A 20998-nucleotide genomic window follows, 5' to 3' on the forward strand; every position below is an offset into this window, starting at 1 on the left:
GAAATTCCTGTAAATCAGCATTTGGAGTCTTTTCTTGCTTTTATTTTCTAGAAGTCTACTTGTGCTAACACAAGGACATGCTCAAATAGTTTAAATCTTCCATCTTTGTTATCAAGTCTCTCTCATTGGGAGAATTGAGGTTCGAGGCCGGCCTGGTCAAATAGTTTGCAAGACCCCATCTCCAAAATAACAGGAACAAAAATGGAGTGAAGGGTGGCTCAAGTGGTAGAGTGCCTGCTTTGCAAGCATGAAGCCCTGAGTTCAAACCCCAATCCCACCAAAAAAAAGTCTCTCTCCATCAAAACTTCTACATTGTGGTTGTTCATTTGTTCTGGAAACACTACCAGTACAAGAACTGCATTTTAAGACACATTGTCTACCAAGTAGAAGCTCAAGTTATTGAGCTATTAACTCTCTAGAACTATGAGTCATTGAGACAAGAGAGCATAAATTCTATTTAATTTACTATTATATGCATATATCTATTTAATTTTTGTGGTGCTGGAGTTTGAATGTGAGACCTAGGCAGGCACTCAAAACACTTGAGCCAGACCCCCAGCCCATACCTATTTAATCTAATTTTAGTTATCGCATTTTTGGTTCTATGATTTGTATGGATCCAAACCCTCTCACAAAACTTTCTCTTTGTTTTCTTTGAAAGTTTAATGAATGTCATCATTCCAGAGTCTATCAGATAACCACAGTACTTTAATCACCCAACTTCGGGTTTGGCTCACTTGGTCCTTATTCCTAGAAAACCTGGTAATCTTTTGAATTTCAGATATTAAATATGAAAAACTGTGAAAGTTCTAATGATTTGGTATTCTTCAGAAATGGGTTTAATTTTCTGGGGACAGACAAGGAGAGGAGGGCAGATCACCCTTATGTGATAAAAGATTGATATCCATGACAGGTAAGGATGTGGATCATCTTATGTACTTTTCAAAAAGTGGTAAATGTTAAATTTAAAGCATCTTTGAGCCAGGTGCTGGTGACTCACACCTGTAATCCTAGCTACTCAGGAAGCAGAGATCAGGAGAATCATGGCTCCAGGCCAGCCTGGGCAAATACTTCCTGACAACCTATCTCTAAAATACCCAACACAAAGATAGGCTGGCAGAGTGGCTCGTGTGATAGAGTGCCTGCCTAGCAAGGATGAGACCCAGAGTTCAAACACCAGTATTGCCAAAAAAAATTATCTTTGAACCCAGAAATCCTACTTCTACAATTTTCTTCTAGAGACAAGGGAAGAAAATAGTAGCAGCCCTATGGTTCACTACCTTTTTCCCTAGAGATACCTAAGCAACTATGACATCAATCACACCAACACACACACATTTAGTAGGCTGAAGACAATGAAAAAGTTCTCATTTTCAATTTAATGTTTAACTGTGTATATCTGATCTATTCAAATTGCCCACTACCAATAAACTTAGAATTTATGTACACATAGAATATGGTTTGTGCAAAGAATAATCAGTTATGTAACTTCTTTATCCCTACATGAATGAGTAATCAAATATAAAAATCCGAGTTCCCAAACAGCTTCCTCTGAGCTGGCATGCATCATACACGTGGTGCATGTCCATCTGTTCATCTGAAGCTCAAACACTTGTCAGTGCATAATTACAAAGCTATGATCCATCATTTCAGGCCTCTTTCAAAAGGAATTGTATATCTGGGCCAGATTTGGACAAATATTGACTCACATTTGCAGTGTGCATCTGTTAGCCTCCAAAAGTACATTCCAGTACAGGATCAGGACAGTGGGGAAACTGCTTTATAAGGCTTTCCTGAGAGGAAAGCTACATTTGCATGTGATTTTTGCTCATATCCTTTTAATCATTAATATCTGTTGTGCAAGAACTATGATTCATCCAAGTTTGCTGTGGCAATAGGTTAATTTGTGTTGCTTCAGGAGTTAATAGGAAAATTGAAAAAAACAATTTTTGGGGGTGTACATTTTTCTTTCTTTACACTGCTTTTTAGTAAGGTAAAACATTCATCAGTAGGATGCCAATGAAGTAAAAGTTAGTACACAAACATAGCACGTTGTGCAGCCATTAAAAGCATGTGATAGATAAACTTGGTGACAAAGTTTACAAAGTTTATCTTTAGGTCATACTGTGACCTAAAGAGGTTGTAATATTTTACATTTCTACAACAGTGTCTGGGAGCAGTTTGCCCTGCATTCTTGTTCACACTCGGTATTGTCCTGTTTTTTCAAGGCCATTCTAATAGGTGTGCAATCCTACTTCAATGTGGCTTTAATTTGCATTTCCCTAGTGACTAGTGACATTCAGCATAATACCTTGTGCTTTGTGACATCTACACGTGTTCACTGGTGAAGTGCCAGTGTTTAAAATGTGTGCCTATTTTAAAAACTCTCAATTAATTCAGTGCTTCTGGCGTTTGCACTCGGGCTTCATACTTGATAGGAAGCATCAGGAAACTTCCATACTGGAAGGACTTCCAGCCCTTTTTGCTTTAGTTATTTTTCTTTTTAAGAGTCCCACATTTTCTGCCTGGGTGAGCCTAGACTGCAATCCTCCTACTTATGCCTGCCATGTAGCTGGGATTACATTTGTGAAGCACCACACCCAGCTAATTAGTTGAGGTGGAATCTTGCTATTTGCCCATGCTGGCCTCGATTATTAGTTTTTTTAAGCCCTTTTTTTTTATTGGGTTGTTTTCTTGAGAGTTCTTGGAACTCTTGGAGAGTTCTTTATGTGTTATATATTTTGAACACAAGTCTTTTTTTTGATGAATATTTTCTTCCAGCCTGAAACTTTCATACTTTCTTAAGTGTCTTTTAAGGAGTTGTTTTGATTTTTTTTTAATTTTGCTGAAGTCAACTTTATCAAATTTCCTTATATGGATCATGTTAAAGAAAAAACTCTTTGCCTAACTGACAAAATGTCATCTTCCTAATGTTCCCTAATGTAAGTCCCTAATGTTTATTGGTATCAAGGGATCTACGGTGACTACTTTATTGTTGGTACTGGTAATTTGTGGCTTCCCTTGTTTTTAATCAGTCTGCTTAGAAATGTTTTCATTTTTATTAATTTTTTCAAAGAATCAACTTTTGGCTTCACTGATTTTCTCTGTTCACATTCTATTGTTGCTTTCATTGATTTCTGCCTTTTTATTTCTTCCGCTTTCCTGGGGCTTAATTTGCTCTTCGTGGTGGAAGTTTTGATAACTAATTTCAGAACTTTCATGATTTCTACCACGTTCATTCAATGTTATCAATCTCCCTCCAAGAATTTCTGTAGCTGCATCCCACAGATTTTGATACACTGTTATCATTTGAATTCATGTTATTTTCACATTTTTGTTGAATAATTTTTTTGGCAGCACTAAGGTCTGATTTCAGGGCCTCAGGCTTGCTAGGCAGGCACTCTACCACTTGAGCCTCTCCACCAGCCCTTATTTTCACATTTCTTATTTTCTCATTAACACAGACCTTACTTAGAAACAGGCTGCTGAACTTTCAAATATTTGGAAGTGGGAAATTTTGCAGTTTTAATAACATTTTGTGTTGTCTATGGGTGGAAAGTTTCTAGAAATCTAGTTTAATTCCATTTTGGTCAGAGTAATGCTTTGCATGACTTTTAAACTTGGTATGATTTATTTTATGCCCCAGCACATTTATTTTGGTGAATGCTACAAATATACTTGAAGCCAACACTGGAATATGTATTCAATCATCACTGGATGAAATGTCCTCTAAGTGTCAAACAAGTCATCTTTTATTCAAGTCTTGTACATCCTTCCTGGTTTTCTGTTTCCTTGTTTTAATCAGTTACTAAGAGAAGAGTACTGAGTTCTCCACTGTAATTGTGGTTTTCTATCAGCTTTTGCTTTGTGCATCTTGAAGCCCTGTATATACACATTTAGGATTGTCTCCTCCTGGTGTATGGCTGGTGACGTTCCATGATATGACTTTGTTAATATTAATGCAGCTTTCTTTAGATTGGTTTTGATATAGTATGCCTTTTTCTGTCCTTAGACTTTTAACATATTTGTATTTTTAAAAGATTACTTGTAGAAAACAGCATATAGCACATAATCAGGCTGTTTTTCTATCCACTCTTGACAATCTCTGTGTTAAGTGTCATGTTTACATTTACATTTAATGTAATTATTGACATCATTGGATTTGAACCAATGAAAATTTGAAAATTTTCATCATGAAAATTGTTTTATTTGTACCATTTGTCTTTCTTTCATTCTCTGTCTGCTTTTGGTTTAAGTAATTTTTATAGTTCTATTTTACCCCTACTCTTGGTTTATGAGTCACACCACTTAAAAATTTGTTAGTTCCTCCAAGGCTTAAAATAAACATGTATATTTTTTCATAGTATACCTTCAAATATCATGCAATGTGCAGAATATAACTATATACTTCCAACTTCTATCCCCCCTGTCCTGTAGTATTTTTACATTTTTTGCATATGTTACAAACTAAGTCCTCATTCTTATCTTTGCTTGTTTTTATGGGGGGAGCAATACTGGGGTACAAACTCAGGGCCTCATCCTTGCTAGGCGGGAGCTCTATGACTTGAGCCTCTCTGCCAGCCCCTTACCTTTGCTTTGTGAATTGTACTTTAAGAGTGTTTAGCATATTTTATAAGCTATTTTGTACTTACCTTCATTTTAGCTATTTTCGATTATTTCTTTTGGTAGATCCAAGACTATTGTGATATGGTATTTTTCCAGATGGTAGACATCCTTTTAATATTTCTCTTTTTTTGGTGGTACTGGGGGGTTGAACTCTGGACCTCACACTTGCTAGGCAGGTGCTCTACCACTTGATCTGATCTGTTCCATCATTCCTACTTATTATTTCTTGTAGTGCAGATCTGCTAGTACTGAATTATATCAGCTTCTGTACATCTGAAAATGTCTTCATTCTGCATACTTTTAGAAATATGTTTTCTATTGGGCTTAGAATTTTTGATTAACAGTGATTGTTTCAAAATGTTAAAGATGTCACTCCATTGTCTTCTGCTTGCATGGTTTCTGATGAGAAGTTGCTGCTTTTCTCATCCGTTTTTCCCTGCCACCAATTTTTTTTAGCATTGTACACTTTCAGCTGTTAGTCCGTAATGTGTCTGTCATTTCCTAGTTGCTTTAAATCTTGCCTGAATTTTTTTAGATTCTTGAATCTATGTGAGTTCTTTGGTTTTTTGTTTTGTTGTTGTTGTTTTTTTTTAATTTTCAGCCTTTTCATCTTCAAATATCTTTTCTTCCTATTCTCTCTACCCTGAGTTTCCAATTACATCAGTATACTAGATACTACACAGTTATCCAATTCTGGGGTGTTCTCTTGTTTTCTTTGCACCTTTTGCTTTTGTGTTTTAGTTTGGGTGATTTCTATTGACCAATATGCAGGTTCTCTGACACTTTTCTCAGCTATGTTGACCATACTTTTTTTTGGCCTTTTTGAGAATCCCTGGATTACTCAGCATACTGTGCGACTGAGCTAGTACCTTACAGGCCAGGTTAAGCCAGTGCCTTGCCCACCTTAGTGGAAAGCTGACACAAAAAACTGTGATACATCAACTTACACTACTGAATTACACCTGGACATCCTAGGCTACAACAATGAGAACTAAAGAAATTCACAGACAGACCTAATTTATTTTTATCTTCAAAAAAACTAAGAACATTTGAAAATTAACTTCAGGGGTTTTATTCTTTAATTTAGGCCATAATGCCATATAATAAAATAGAGCAGCCATGTCAGGAGTTCTAAAGCATAAATTCTATAAGTTCTAAAATATAAGCTCAGCAGTTACTCATTACTTTGATAAAACTGGTAAATGTTCATTATAATTTTGTTTATTGCTTTGAAACATAGTCTCACTATGTAGTCCAGGCTGGCCTCAAACTCATGGTTCTCCTGCCTTGGCATCCCAAGTACAGGGATTACAGGACTGCCTGGCTTTCACAGTTCATTATAAATTACAAAAAAGAAAAAACTATGCCAAAACTCTGCTTATCAAACTATTGTACTCATAATGCTGCATAATCTTTAACATATTAATAAGTGTGAAAAGACAGATGTAGCTATCTTAACTGGAATATTGTAAAGGTATGATCCACATTTTTCACTAAATATGCATGGTCCTGTACCATGCATATTTCATGGTGTCATTTCAGATCTATTCCATACTTCCTGTAGCTCCACAGTACAGAAATATAAAGTTTTCCAAATTCCTATTGGCAGATTATTTCCAGTTTTAAAAATTGCCTTCATTGTATAATCCTTTCTGTTACAACTGCTTAATCACAAATTGTTATTCTATGATTTCCAGATGGGGCGTGCACAGTTTACACCTTGACACAGTCATGCACCACGTAACATTGCAATGACTGCATGTATTATGCCAGTCCCCTAAAATGATATCACAGTTATGTTGTGAACATCTTAGTTTGTGTTAAGTATACTATGTTGTTCACACAACAATGCAAGTGCCCTGAAACACACTTCTCAGAATGCGACCCTGTGGTTAGGTGATGTGAGACCGTACATGCAGATACTGACAAATATGAGCTTGTATTTTTCACTCCCACCAACAAAGAGAAGGTAGACTAGCAACCATGTGGTGTCACTATCCTAGTAATCAAACATTTGACAAAATGCTTTCAAATTCTTAAGATTTTTCCAATGTGAGTGAAAAAATAACAGGGATGGAGAACCTGAAGTCCTTCAAACTCGCCATTGTCCCTGCCTAAGAAGATTTGGATTTCTTTAAATGGAATAGGCTACACTTAGAAATCACTCAGAACAACTGGACTTGAATGTAACTGTGGAGATTAAAAACCAAGCACTACGACTTTGATATTTATTAAAAAGTATTTGTCATCAGTAACCACTTCTGACACTTTCTAAATGTTACAGGAAAACTCTGCTTTAACACACAGGCAGAATAAAAACTCACCCATGTAAAATGCAGCATTCTATTATTTCAAAGTTAGCCAGAAACTTTATCAGTTTATACTGCCATTTAAAGTGCACGTCTATGTGCGCAGGCACACACACACACACACACACACACACACACACACAAAGCTAAACTTAAATTGGTATTATATTGTGTAAAAAGAGAGCAAATTTTAAGCAATTCAGTACATTTCTGCTTTAGATAGGACAAAGAATAGGAACCAATCCCAATAGGGCTACAACCAAATTTATGTTGATTCAATCAAATTTATGTTGATTCAGATTTCAAAACTGCTATGTTCTACATCTCAAATATTTATTTACTTGCAGTAAAACTATTTGCAAGATTCAGCCTCCAAATCCAATTTAAATGAGTTTTGAAATGAACTTAATTGAAGTTTTTAATTATACCTTTCCATACTTTTATTCATTTTATAAAAAGTACTGAATAACTATTTCGAGTTCTGAAATGTGATGGTTTGTAACCCCAGCCATGAACGAAGCCCTGTGTGTCATCAGGCTTGTACTGTGGTGGACATGAGTTGGGCATGTTTGCCATTCTATTTTTGTTAAGTCCTGGACCATATTTATGTTTTTAAATCCTGGCTTGTGTGCAAAGGCATAGTCAAGTTTTGAAAGAAAAAAAAAAAGAAGAAAAAGTCCCCTGGCCTGTGGTCTCTGAATCATCCTAAATGTTGAAGTTGGATAGAAAAATTACATTTTCATTTTTTAAAAACCCTTTTTTTTTTCTAGTAAATAAACTCTGGTGACTGGATAACCTGTTTCTGCTTGAGGACCTCAAAAGAAACCAGAACACCCATTCACACCTTTGTTTCAATGCAGATCCTCTGACAAAGGATAGCCCTTACTGTATGCCTCACTTTTATAGAATTTATCACTGCTATGGACTCTCTGATGAATCAGAAGACCTGAGCTCCAACGGAAACCCTTGCCACAAGTATCGCATTTGTAGGGCTTCTCTCCTGTGTGGACTCTCTGATGAGCTTGGAGGTTTGATCTCTGACTGAAGCCCTTACCACACACCTCACATTTGTATGGTTTCTCCCCAGTGTGCACCCTGTGGTGGGCTTGAAGACTTGAGTACCCACTGAAACCCTTACCGCACTGTTCACATTTATAAGGTCTCCCTTCTGCATGGATCCTCTGGTGTGCCTGAAGGCGGGAACTCTCACTAAAGCCCTTGGTGCACATCTCACATTTGTATGGTTTCCCTCCTATGTGGACCCTCCGGTGGGCTTCAAGGCGTGAACTCTGACTAAAGCCCTTTCCACACATCTCACACTTATATGGTTTCACTCTAGTGTGGACTCTCTGGTGACCTTGTAGATATGCTCTCTGACTGAAGCCCTTCCCACACACCTCACATATATATGGCCTCTCTCCAGAGTGGACGCTCTGATGGCTTTGAAGGTATGATCTCTGACTGAAGCTCTTACCACATTCATCACACTGGTAGGGCTTCTCTCCTGTGTGGACTCTCTGATGGGCCAGAAGAGTAGAGGCCTTGCTGAAGCCTTTCCCACACTCTCCACATTTGTAGGGTTTTTCTCCTGTGTGAACCCGCTGATGAATTTGAAGATTAAAGCTCCAACTGAAGCCCTTCCCACACTCCTCACATTTGAATGGTTTTTCTCCAGTGTGAACTCTCTGGTGGCCTTGAAGGTGTGAACTCCGACTGAAGCCCTTACCACACTGTTCACACTTATATGGTTTCTCTCCAGTGTGAACTTTCTGATGGCCTTGAAGATAGGAATTCCGACTGAAGCCCTTCCCACACTCCTCACATTTGTATGGTTTCTCTCCAGTGTGAACTCTCTGGTGGGCCTGCAGGTATGAACTCCGACTGAAGCCCTTATCACACTTTTCACATTTATAGGGTTTCTCTCCTGTGTGGACTCTCTGATGAACATTAAGAACCGATCTATGGCTGAAGCCCTTGCCACACATGTTGCATTTGTATGGCTTCTGTCCAGTGTGGACTCGTGGGTGATCTTTAAGTTTTGAATTCCAGTTGAAGCCATTCCCACACTCTTTGTAAGGTTTTTCTCTAATGTGAATTTTCTGCTGGTTTTGAATATAGGAATTTCGACTGAAGCTGTTGCTGCATACATAACGTTTATATGACTGCTCCCTGGAGTGGACCATCTGAAAATCCTGAAACTCTGAGGACAGGCTGAAGTCATTACCAAATTCCTCAGAACTATAGGGATTCTCTTCCATGTGAACTCCCTGCAGAATGTTAAGATTAGAACTACAAATGAAACCCTTCCCACACTCCACACCTGGGTATAGTTTCTCCTCAGTGTGAGTTTTCTGATGAACCTGAAGAAATGAACTCAGATTGAAAACATTCTCATTCTCATATTTGTTGGGAGGGTTTTCCCTAGTACCCCTAAAAATACTGCTAAGGTCTAATCTATAGCTGAAGGCTTTCTCATCAATACTGCACCCCTGGGGCAGTTCTCCTGTGCGGGTGAGTCCACGAGTAAGAGAGGAATCCTGACTGACATTCTCACCATCCTCACCACATCTGCATGGTTTCCCCTTTGCATCTGAGCTCCAATGGGACTGCAGATGAGAATCCTTGACAACGTCTTCCTCTCCTCTCTCAACATTATGACAGATGTGAAGAACTGGCCTGCAACTACAGCCCTTTTCGAATGGAGTGCATGTATGGGGCTTCCCTGCTAAGCAGAACTGCTGATGGACTTCAGAGCTGTGGTCATTGGTGAAGGGTCTTCTAAACTCAGTGCGTGAGCAGGGCTTCTGCCCAGTTCTAATCGAGTCCTGATTAAGTAACAATTCCTTCATGATGTCTTCTTGGCAATCATGGAAACTGTAGCCATTTCCACTTCTGTGTGCTCCCAGATTACCACTGTGATGTGAGATCCAACTGACACCATTACAGCTACAGACATTATTTCTCATGGAAAGTTGATGACATTTACACTGACAACTCTGTGACTCCACCAGACACGTTTTCCTCCAGGCCTGCTGGGCTCTCAGAGATGAATACTCTTGGTTTGTTATACAACTGGAATGATCCCCAAGATGAGGCAATATATAGTTCCCATCTTCGGAAATCTGAATTGGAAAGCCTGCCCAAATCTGGCAGGGAGAATCACCTTGGCTTTGAAACTCAAAGTCCTTACCCAGAAAGTTTTTCATGGAATCTTGACAAGTAGTTAACCTGCCTGCACCTTGCTGCCAGCTCTGACAGAAGGAGAGCTCTTTGGGAGAAAGGGAACTTAATCCCACGTCTTGAATACTCTCCACATTACTTTGATTGTTGCTTCCTGTGAGGATAAAGAGAATTCAGACAAGTACACAGTGAATGTTTTATTCAGATGTTTCAAGATTTTACACCTAGGTCATAACATGAAACTTGAATGAACCAGAGGAAAATTCATGTCACTACTTCTAAAAATACTTAGAAAACTGCTGTTTCTTTGGCTACACTTTGTGGATAAGCAGGCTCTCAAAAATTCAGGCTATCTGGATGCCTCAAAATCAGGGTTTTATAGCACAACACAGGCAGCAACTATGGTGGTCCTGTTCAAAAGATCTAGCAAACTATAAACAGATAATATCATGGATCTATCATGGGTTGCCGGGAGATAAGAAGGAGAAAAGAGAAGAGGATATTCTCAAGTTTGAAAGAATGTAGTTGCAAGTGGACAAAGGCTTTCTGTCTGGATTCTAACTTTTCTTTTTTATGGCACATGGGCATGGTAATGTTTACGCTTCTCTGCAAGAGAAGTGTGTAAATGCACTAAGCTGGGGGCAGGGCTCAAGTGATAGAGCACCCACCTAGCAAGCACAAGGCCGAGTTCAAACACTAGTACCACAAAAAACAAAAAAGATAAACAAGATTGGAGCTGTGCTTACCTAGCATGTGTAAAGCCCTGAGGTCAATCCCCATCACCACACACAAAAAAAAAAAAAATAGGTAAACACAGATGCTAACCTATGCTTGAGCCATCATACAGCTTGTCTCAAATGAGCTATTTATCTTCATAAGAATAATAAGCTCCCCTAATTCACTGTTGTTACAGGATTCAACTCAAAAGGCATCAGAAAAAAGAAAAAAATCCTAGAGGCTAAGGAAAGTAAGCATGGCCTGTAAAGTGTCCTTTCAGTGACTCCTCCTCCATCAGCCATGCACAAAGCTCAGTGCACACTGGCTTTGTCCTGCATCGTTTTACTGGAAAATTCTTCAATGTCAGGGAGTCTGAAGCACTAGAGAAGAGTTGAAGAAAGGCATGACGTGGGTAGAAGTGGGTAGAAGAAGTAGACATCAGACCTTTCCGTGCTGGTGAGAGGTGTCCTCCCTAAGGACAAATGGTTAAATGGCTGAATTAATGACACATGCTCTTCTAACACTTGACAGTACATTAAGTGTCTAAGGTGTTGAAAAGGAGTATTCTTAGGAGTGTTAGTCTCACACAGCAATTCCTCCTTACTTGTTTGTGCTGGTCTCTCCACACTGGAGTGTGTTACCCACAAGGACAAGCACTTTGGGGTGTGCACTGCCTTACACAACCTGGTGAAGTCATTGTTCAATAAACATTGATTGGTGAATAAATCATAGTTTGAATCATTCTCACTCAACAGACCAGAGTTACTCTTAGTAGGAAAGAAACTGGTAATGGCAATTTTGCTGGATGTTGAAGGGTTTTCCAAGGGCTTAGGCTGCACTCAGGGTGCTGGTGCTGGTGCTGGTGGGAAAGCAAAGGTCACAAGAGCCTCTTGGTGAAATGAAAGCAAATGACCTAAAAGACCCAGAGGCAGGACTTATGGGTTGAGTCTTTTAAAGGCTACTTTAAATTAGTGTATTTTTCTTCAGCAAAATCTTACCTATATATCCTGGCCTGTCCCCAACTTTTAGAGTCACAGTTTTAACTCAGTCCCCAGGGACATAAGACATGTGAAAACAAGAACAGTCTTGTGCGGTTGAGGGCAGAGGAAGTACAGTGCAGAAAACAAAGCCTCCCTTAATAATGAGCCTGCCTATCACAGCCTGAGATCAGTTGTCACAACAATTATGCATAAAGGTGATCACAAGTTATCTAGAAATTCTAAGAAAAAAACTGACTACACATGTGGAAGTTAAAAATTAGATTTGTCATATTTCATTGGCAACATATTATTTTATGCATATCTTATATCTGAAGTTAGTTGATGCAAATGTAGAACTTTATTTGGTGGAATGGGGGTTGCATTCAGGGTCTTGCACTTGCAAAGCAGGCACTGTACTACTTGAGCCACTCTACCAGCCCTAACACTTTCTACTAAAAAGAAATCATGTCAAAGGATTTTAATGCTAGGTCAACCTCTGATTAGCACATGTAAGATATCGCAAAATATTTATCAAAAGTTGAGTTAAAAGTTAAAACTTAGGACTGCAGTAGTGGTTCAACTGGTAGAGCACCTGCCTAGCAAGTGTGAGGCCCTGAGTTCAAACTCCAATACCACCAGAAAAAAAAAACTTAAAATTCAGTTAAAGTTAACATATAAAGTTAAAATCACTGCAACTATTAATACAGTGGTGTTTGATATTCAAATTAAGTCATAAAGGAATAAAAATTAATGAAGGAAATGGCTGCTAACAACAGTCTCAGGACTATGGATAAAAATGGGAAGCTTCTTTGTTCAGTGCCTATTAACTATACCCTAAAAGATGCAGAATTAAAGATGAGGATTCCTTATGGACTTTCTTAGAAAAACACCAACCTCTTGCCTGTTCCTTTTCACTGTGAGGAGAGACTGTCAATTTGGGTCAGAGAAGGAGATCAGAGTAAAAGAAATAATGTCTGCGAAAGACTGTTTAAAGAACTGCTGGAAAAGGGCTGGGGCATGGTTCAAGTAGTAGAGCACTTGCCTGGCAAACCCAAGGCCCCGAGTTCAAACCCTAGTACTGCCAAAAGAAAAACACTGTGGAGAATTCTGGCCTACAAGAAACTCAAGACATTTATAAAAATTGATTAGCAACAGTGCAATCAACTAGGAAAGCTGCCACACTGAAAGAGCTCACTGTTCATTCTGGAAATACTAAAGTCTTAATCAAAGAGGAAGATCCTCTCCTGGATTCCTAAAGGTGCCCAAGTGGTGGAACCAGCCTCAGGATCCCTCAGGACACAGAAGGGTCATCAGAATTACATGAATGGACTGTGGAACTCTGGCGCATGCATGTATGCATGTTCGTGCGTACATCCGTGGTGAGGGATGTACATGCACAGGCCTGTGCACATCAAGTTGATCTTGGTAATAAGCCTGTGAAAGCTTCTCTGTAGCAGTTGAGAGAAATTAAAATCTCACAGGATGCCTCCCGAAGCATCTGAAGTGTCACCTCACAATTCTGCTATCTGCCTTAGAGCTGTCATTCTGTCCTAACTTTCTAAGAGCCTGGACTGCAGACAGGAATATAAACAGGAACAATAACCGAGATGTGATCAGCACTCCTTCAAAAAGCAGAAAAATGGGCTGTGAGGACTTGCTGACAAGAAGTTGAACATGCCAGGTGCCGGTGGCTCACACCTGTAATCCTAGCTACTCAGACGGCAGAGATCAGGAGGATGACAGTTCAAAGCCCACCCCTGGCAAAAAAAGCAAGACCCTATATTGAAAACACCCAACACAAAACAGGGCTGGCAGAGTGGCTCCATTTGTAGAGTGCCTTCCTAGCAAGCACGAGCCCTGAGTTCAAATCCTAGTACTGCCAAAATAATAATAATAATAATAAAAGAAGGTAAACGTGCACCCTGGTGAGGAGGAGCACTTCCTCTCAGTGGAGCTAAGTTTTGGGGTTCAGTATTTATGGATTTGGGTAGAATTTCTGAGGCAAAAAAGGAGCTGCTTTCTAGTCTCTTCCTGTGGAGAAAATCAAAACTGGCCAAATACTATCCCAAAAAGTTTAGCAGATTAGATATAGCTGGAAGCAGCAAATTACCAAAACAAAATAGAATAAAACACCAGAAAAACTGCAGGGAGTATCTTACTACACTTGAAAGATGAAGATTACTAAAGTCAGGGCTGACTTAAGAGGGGATGGTCTGGGCATAATTAGAGATGACACTGGAAAAGAAAATCAGAAATAATTTGCTGAAAGAAAGTTCCAGAAGCCCTTGGTTTGCAGAACAAGGATGTCTTGTCCAGTGTGGAGATGCCTGGCCCTATGGTTGAGGAGGTTTTCTTTCCATGTAGTTGGGAGCTTTAGATTGCAACCCACGGTGGTGTGGTGGTGGTCTAAGGACAAGCAGCAGTGCTGAGGTGCAGAGCTCGTCGAGGACACTCCAGAGCCCCTGGGGACTGTGGGCCTCCTCTCAGCAAGCCTCTAGTGGGTGGCTGACTCTGTCTCTGCTAGAATGAGCAAATCAGTGCCATGGAAACAGGCCATCTTTGCTTACATGGGTTGACAACTTGACTTTAAGTAGACATGCACTCTCAATCATCTGTTTATTGTAAGTAAAATTCTTTTTCTTATCACTTTACAAACAGAAGGCAACGAGCAGTGGCTGATGGGGCAGGTCGTACTGTTGAAGCAGGTCCCGGGATACAGCTGGGTAGAGATCTGGACCATGCAGCCTGTAACAGCACAGGAGCACTAACGCTGGGGAGCAATGAATGAGGCTAGAGATCAGCTGAGTGGATTGTGACACATAATACAAACACACAAACAAAAAAGGACAGAAAATACCAGAGGTGCCTCATTGAGTAGGTATCTCTGCATGAAGTGCTTGTTTTGGCTGTGGTAATGTACACATCCTGACTTCTGTTCTGAGATGAATTAATATTGTGGGTCATGGTCTTTAACAGTCTAAAGAGGTAAGGAAGGTATAGAGCCCTTAATCAACCAAGTGAAAGCGCAGAAACTATCAACAGATAAGCTTGGACCTCTTCGTTTCCTGATGAGCACATGAACTGTAGACTGAAAACACAGGGAAGAAATTAGCTTGAAAGACGCTCTCTGTCCCCAAATCAGGATGGAGGGAGCGTGAGAGGGCAATGTCATTTCTCCGGCTGCAATGCTCTCTGGCTGGAAACCAGACACTACGTCGTAATGAGAGCGAAGGTCAACAAACATGTCAACAGTGGCTTATTTAACAGCTAACCTGCAGGGAATAAAGATGAAAAGATAACATGCCCTATTTTTGTAAGGGAACGGAGACAGCTTCGTTATTCTCTTTTCCTTCCCCGAGTCCCCCTTGCCTGCCATGGGAAAAGGGAGTCTAGGGAGCAGGGTGTGAACACTGACTTGGGGAGGGAAAGACAGGCTGCGATCTGGAAAACCTTGCAAGAAATGCTTCAGGGGCCACTATCTATTAGCATCTCCCCTGTCCCAGTGTAAATGCAAACGAAGCTATTTCTTCTGGAGGAGACCTGCCAACAGAGTGGTTGTAAGAATCCTGATTTTTAAAATGTTTCTGCACCCAAGTGAACAGGTCAGCTCTTTAGTTTGCAGGAAAGCCAATGGGGGATGCTTATGTTTACTTTGGTGACATCTCCAAAGTTAAAACTCAGTGAGGTCTGGTTTTACTCTCTCAATCTGAGTCACCAGGTAATAGGACATTTGGATTGGCATTTTTATTACTCTACTGTCTGTATTACTTTTAAAACTGAAATAAGCTAATGTTTATCAATTTGAAATAGATAAAAGATGACATTATATCATGAATTGGAACACTATGCAATAAGTTATGTCTTAGAATGGGACGATTTCCCCAAGGTATGCGTGAAGGAGAAAAAGTAGTGTATTAAAAATATAAAGTATATATAAACATAGTAGTATGGTGTGTAAGAATGCTAAGTAAGATATTCTAAAAGGAATCATGCTCCTACTGATGGTATTAGAAGAGAGACTGGTACCCCATGACTGACTTGGTTTGGCACAGCCCATGAGCTAACATTAGTTTTAACTTTTTGTTTGTTTATTTTAATGTTTGGAATTTGTTTTGTTTTGCTGGCACTACTAGAGTCTGAACTCAGGGCCTTGCATTTGCTAGGCGAGTGTTCCACCCGTTGAGCTGTGCCCCCAGCCCTGTGTAAGTCAGGGTCTCATTATGTCACCAGGCTGCTCTCAAACTCCTGGGCTCAAGGGATTCTCCTGCCTCAGCTCCCCAAGTGTTGGGACTGCATGCGTACACCACCGCACCTGGCTGGTTTTGACACTTTTTAAATGTAAGAAAAACAAAGAATAGGTGACAAAGAGTGTATGTGGCCAGGGAAGCCTATAATATTTACTATCTGACCCCTCAGAGAAAAAGTTTGTTGGCCCTGTCCTCAAGAATGCACACTGCACTATGTATGACTCTGACCCCAAGCTGAGATATAAACAAAAATTACACAAGTGAATTAATTCATTTTGAATTTTATGTTTTCCTACTCAGGAGTGGCTGTGACAGTGGTTTATGATGTCAAGAGTCCCAAGGACTCAAGAAACATGCCAAAATTTTTGGGCTCATATAAATGTCAAACTTGAATTTTCTGTGTCAAGACTAAGGCTACATCATTTAGGCAAAAGGAGAGAACAGAATGGGAAGAAGCTGAATTCATACTCTTGAGTATGAATTCAAGAGTGTCTCACTGGAGATTTCTGCATGAGAAAGGCCAATTACAATGTTGTCATTGATCATTTTTTGGTACTGACTTTAGTTGACTGACTATTCTCATCATTTAGGAATAATGGCTGCATATCTACAAATACCCCAGGGCAGCTGGTCAATTGGACACTCAGACATTGGATGGCAATCAACATTCTGGAATGTTCTTCAAATGCACTGATCTATTCTATACTTATTAGCTGTCTGAAAGTGAACTGAGGAAAAAAGACCACACACATATTCACCAACTCATTCAGGGCAGGGAGAAAAGCAAGTCAAGACACCTGACACAGAGCACAGCTGGCAGGGCTGACTGGCAGTGGAACAATGCAGCTGGAACAGACAGAATGGCAGAACCAAATGTGGGTGAGGAGCAGATACCACAGAGCCTAACAGGCCACACAAAGAGCTTTACACCTGTGAAATGGAAAGCCAATGGAGAGGCAGACAGAGAACTGACATGTTCTGTCTCTTGTTTTAGAAGCAGTTCTCTGTTGGGAGGCAGAGATAAGTCACAATTCAAGGTCAGACAGGCAAAAATTTGGTAAGATCCCATCTCAAAAAACAATACTGGAACCCCAGTTATGGAGGCGGCATAAGTAGGAGGATCGTGTCTGATGCTGGACAGGGAAAAAAGTGTGAGACCCTATCTGAAAAATGACTAAAGCAAAAATGGTTGGGGGACATGACTCAAGTGGTGGAGTGTGTGCTACCAAGCATGAGGCCCTGAGTTCAAATCCCAGTGCCAAAAAAAAAGCCACTCTCTGGCTGCTATGTTTCTGCTGCATAGTTCTCACCTGAACATCCATCTCTTTGGGCTTCTGTCTCCACAGTCAAAAGCCTTTCTTCTCTCTCCAGCTGGGCTATCAGATCTGGTTTGAAGGGTTGTTGTGCTGCAAAAAGGCAAGGAGAGCAAAAATTTTAAGTTTGATGATGTCCACTTTGTCAAAACTAGACCAAAAAAAAGGTATATTCAGACAAGTGTGGCTTTCTTCCACATCCCTCCCACTCTTACCTCCAACTAATAAGAAACTAACATCATTTGTTCTGATTAACCCTTCTTTCCTGTGTTTCTTCTTATAAAGATAAGTGTATATAACAAATTTACTTATTTTCCCTGCTTTCTTACATGAACTGCATTATATGATTAATGCTGTCTGGCACTTGGATACCTTTAGAGAGAACCCTAGAAAAGGTCTGCTGCGGAAGGGTGAAGATCTGGCTTTGCTGGCCATCAGATTCCCTCCTTGGGATGGTGCTGTTTTTCATTCTTGCGTTCAGTGTATGAGGATAGTTTACTCCCCACAGCTTTGCCCAACAAAGGTAGTTAAGTTTTAATTTGTCAGTCTAACAGGTGAGAAATGATATTTAAGTTTTTAAATTAAACTTCTCTTATTTGAAATGAAACTGAGCATCTATTCATATTTATACATACTTACATGTATGCATGTGTACTTGTCTGTACACACATACACACGCACTCTCTCGCACACTTCCTAGCTCTACCCCCTAAGACCAAGAAACCGAGAGACCACAGTGGCGATGACGAGACCCAGCATCCAGATCCTGGTGTTAAATACCATTCCCCCAGCTCTGAGCTAGGACAAAGTAAAAGATGAGCAACAAACATCAATCACGCTATGCCACAAAGGAAGGAAGTGCTTAAAATAATCAGGGCATGTGATAAAGGCACAGGAGCCAGCTTAATGGAGCCAAATTTAGAACAACTCTGGCATCAAAATAATTACAGTAACCAATTATAAACCATTAAGAAATAACTCACATGTCTCTGCAAATAATAAATTAAAGCTTGGGGGGTGCTCTTGCCTACTGCAGGATTCCAAGGGCTGACAGCTAAGCATGAAGGAAGCACTAGGTCAGAAAGTCACCGTTTTGGAATTACCATGGTGAAGACCAGAGAAGGCAAAACTCATCACTGGGTGCCAGGTCCAATGGGAAATACTGGTGCCGCCCTACAGCTATAAGGCGTGATTATGAGTGATTATGCAGTACAGAGAGTGGACAGTATCTTTACTAGGTGACCAAAATTTACATCATCTGTGTGAGACTTTCAAAAGCACTCACTCCACCTATATGATGTTCCTGCCTGAGTGGTTCATAAGAATCTAATTGTGAGGAAACACTAGGAATGCTCTATTGAAAATAAGGGGCCTGGAGGTGTGGCTCAAGCAGGAGAGCACCTGCTTTGCAAGCATGAAGCGCTGACTTTAAACCCCAGTCCCAGCCCCTCAACCAAAAAAAATAGGGGAAAAAAGATAATATTCTTCAAAAACATCACTGTCATTAAAGATACAGAAATGCTGGGAAAATGTTCCAAATTGAAGGAGGCTAAGGTCACACAACTACACTCTAGGTCCTGTCTGGAAGGAAAATAATGTTCTTTAAGGAATATGGCTGACTTTGTGGAGAAAATGAGAGAATAAGTCATAATCAAAGCATTATATCTATACTGATGATATGTAAAGAATATCCCTATTTCTGCAAACAGACTTCCAGTTAAGGATTATCCTTGTCTAAGCACAGGTCTGAGCTTAGCTATGTCTAAGTCCTTGGAATGTCCCTTTGCTTACCCAGAGGCCTTGGGCCATGCTAGACATCACACACTGTGATTTATGGTAGGGGCTTTAGCCTGGCATAATCAGCTAAGTCTCTGCAGGGACTGGCTAGTCCCAGATCTAAGGTCAGTCACACTGAGCCCCAATAAAAACCCTGAACACCAAGTGAACCTCCCTGGTTAGCACTGATCCATGTATACTGTCACACATCAGTGCTGGGAAGAGTTAAAACTGTGCATAAAGCCACAGGAAGGACAACTGGAAGCTTCAAGTGTTGACTGCTCCTGGACTCTGTCCCAGGGGCCTCCTCCCTTGGCTGATCTCAACCAGTTTCCTGACCGTGTAATAAATGGTAACAGTGACCATAATAGCTGAGCCTCAGGGTGGTCTCGGGGACCTCCAAATTCTGCTCACACACGGAAGTATTAAAAGAGAAAGGCCCATGGTATATGTAAATTCCCCTAAATGGTTCAGAAAGACATTGTGAATATGCATCATTTTCACATGCACGCATAAGTACAGATGGTGAGAGAAAGAATGTGGGCATACACATTACATCAAAGGAGGCAAAATGCTACTATCAGTGACCCTGGGTAAAAGCCACATGCGTGCTCTTGTTCTTTTACTTTTGCAAATTTTCTGCAAATCTGAGGTTACTTGCAAATACACTGTTAAAGAAAATATGGACTTAAACACTGGTTTCCTAAAAAGCAAAGAGGCTGGAACTTACTAAACTAGATTCATGAAGCAGCCTGCCCACTCACAGCTGCCTGGACAGAGGCAGCAGAACGTCATCCTGTGCTGCATAGGGATGACTTGCACTCTAGGCACTTGAGCTCAGGAAAGTTTCAGGATTCCCAGAGCTTCAAGCATCTGTGCCCACAGACACCCAAGAGGCTGCCCTCAGTGACACAGGGCACCCGTCCTCACCCACTGAGAGCAGGCTCCTGAAGTTCTCCAGCATCACGTCGCGGTACAGCCTCCTCTGGGCAGCGTCCAGCAGCCCCAGCTCCTCCTCGCTGAAGACCACAGCTACGTCCTTGAAGGTCACCACCTCCTATGATACCAAACACATGCAGATCATGTCAGTGGATGGGGGGTCAGCTGCTCTGGATTCTGAGGAACTCTGACAAACTGAAGCATCTGCTGTGCTTGCCTTCCATGCTGCTGCTCCCATCCACCAAAAGGACTGCAGGAAAGAACTCCCAGTGCTGTAAGTGGCTGCCTTTGGATGGCACTCCTGCAGTTGAGTCCCCGGAACTCTTGCATTCTGGGGACTAGTAGTCTAGATTTTATCAATAATGCCACTTGCCCCAGAGAAACTTTAGTTCCAACAGTGTCCGAAGGTGTCTGCTTCCCCTTTTATGTGCACACAACACTTATTTAACTTGCCAACTCGCAGGCTCTCACTTGCCCTCACTGCGCAAATGTGTGCTTCACCCTCTATGTCACATCTGGTGCCATGCTTATGGGCCTGAATGTCTGTATTCTATCCAGATGCTCCACTATGTGGAGGATCTGACACGTTTCTTCTCTCCTTTGTATGCTGATGGCTAGACCACAGGGTCCCAGAAATGAAATGAATGACTCTATAAAAAACACTTAAGAACTTACTTAAGCACACAGTAGGTACTCAAGAAATGTTAGCTATCCTTATTAACATTATCATTCTATCTTCCATCCCATTTAGGGCTGCATAGCTATTCAAGGAACTAGTGATCTAGAATACAAATGGCTGATTCAATTAGTACACACTTACTTGGTTTTAGATTACCTATTATAAACAATGTTGCAAAAAACACCCTCTTACATAGACCTATGCCCCAGAGTTACAGACCTTAGCCTGGACC

The 20998-nt window shown here is 40.6% G+C and overlaps 1 protein-coding gene across 5 annotated transcripts in view; it reads right to left on the bottom strand.

Moving 5' to 3' along the window:
* Positions 1 to 565: 565 nt before the first annotated feature.
* The window catches only part of LOC109692411 (uncharacterized), a 38263-nt gene continuing 17830 nt past the window's right edge, over positions 566 to 20998 (bottom strand). For all 5 annotated transcript variants that reach the window (XM_074057508.1, XM_074057507.1, XM_020172996.2 and 2 more), the window contains 3 exons: positions 20079 to 20205; positions 17370 to 17465; positions 566 to 10269 (listed from right to left, as the gene is read on the bottom strand). In XM_074057508.1, coding sequence (XP_073913609.1) covers positions 7787 to 10269; positions 17370 to 17465; positions 20079 to 20205 — 2706 coding nt within the window. In that variant the 3' untranslated portion in view covers positions 566 to 7786. The remainder of the gene's footprint in view (positions 10270 to 17369; positions 17466 to 20078; positions 20206 to 20998) is intronic.

Source organism: Castor canadensis, chromosome 16, assembly GCF_047511655.1.
Source record: "Castor canadensis chromosome 16, mCasCan1.hap1v2, whole genome shotgun sequence".
NCBI classification, from domain to species: domain Eukaryota; kingdom Metazoa; phylum Chordata; class Mammalia; order Rodentia; family Castoridae; genus Castor; species Castor canadensis.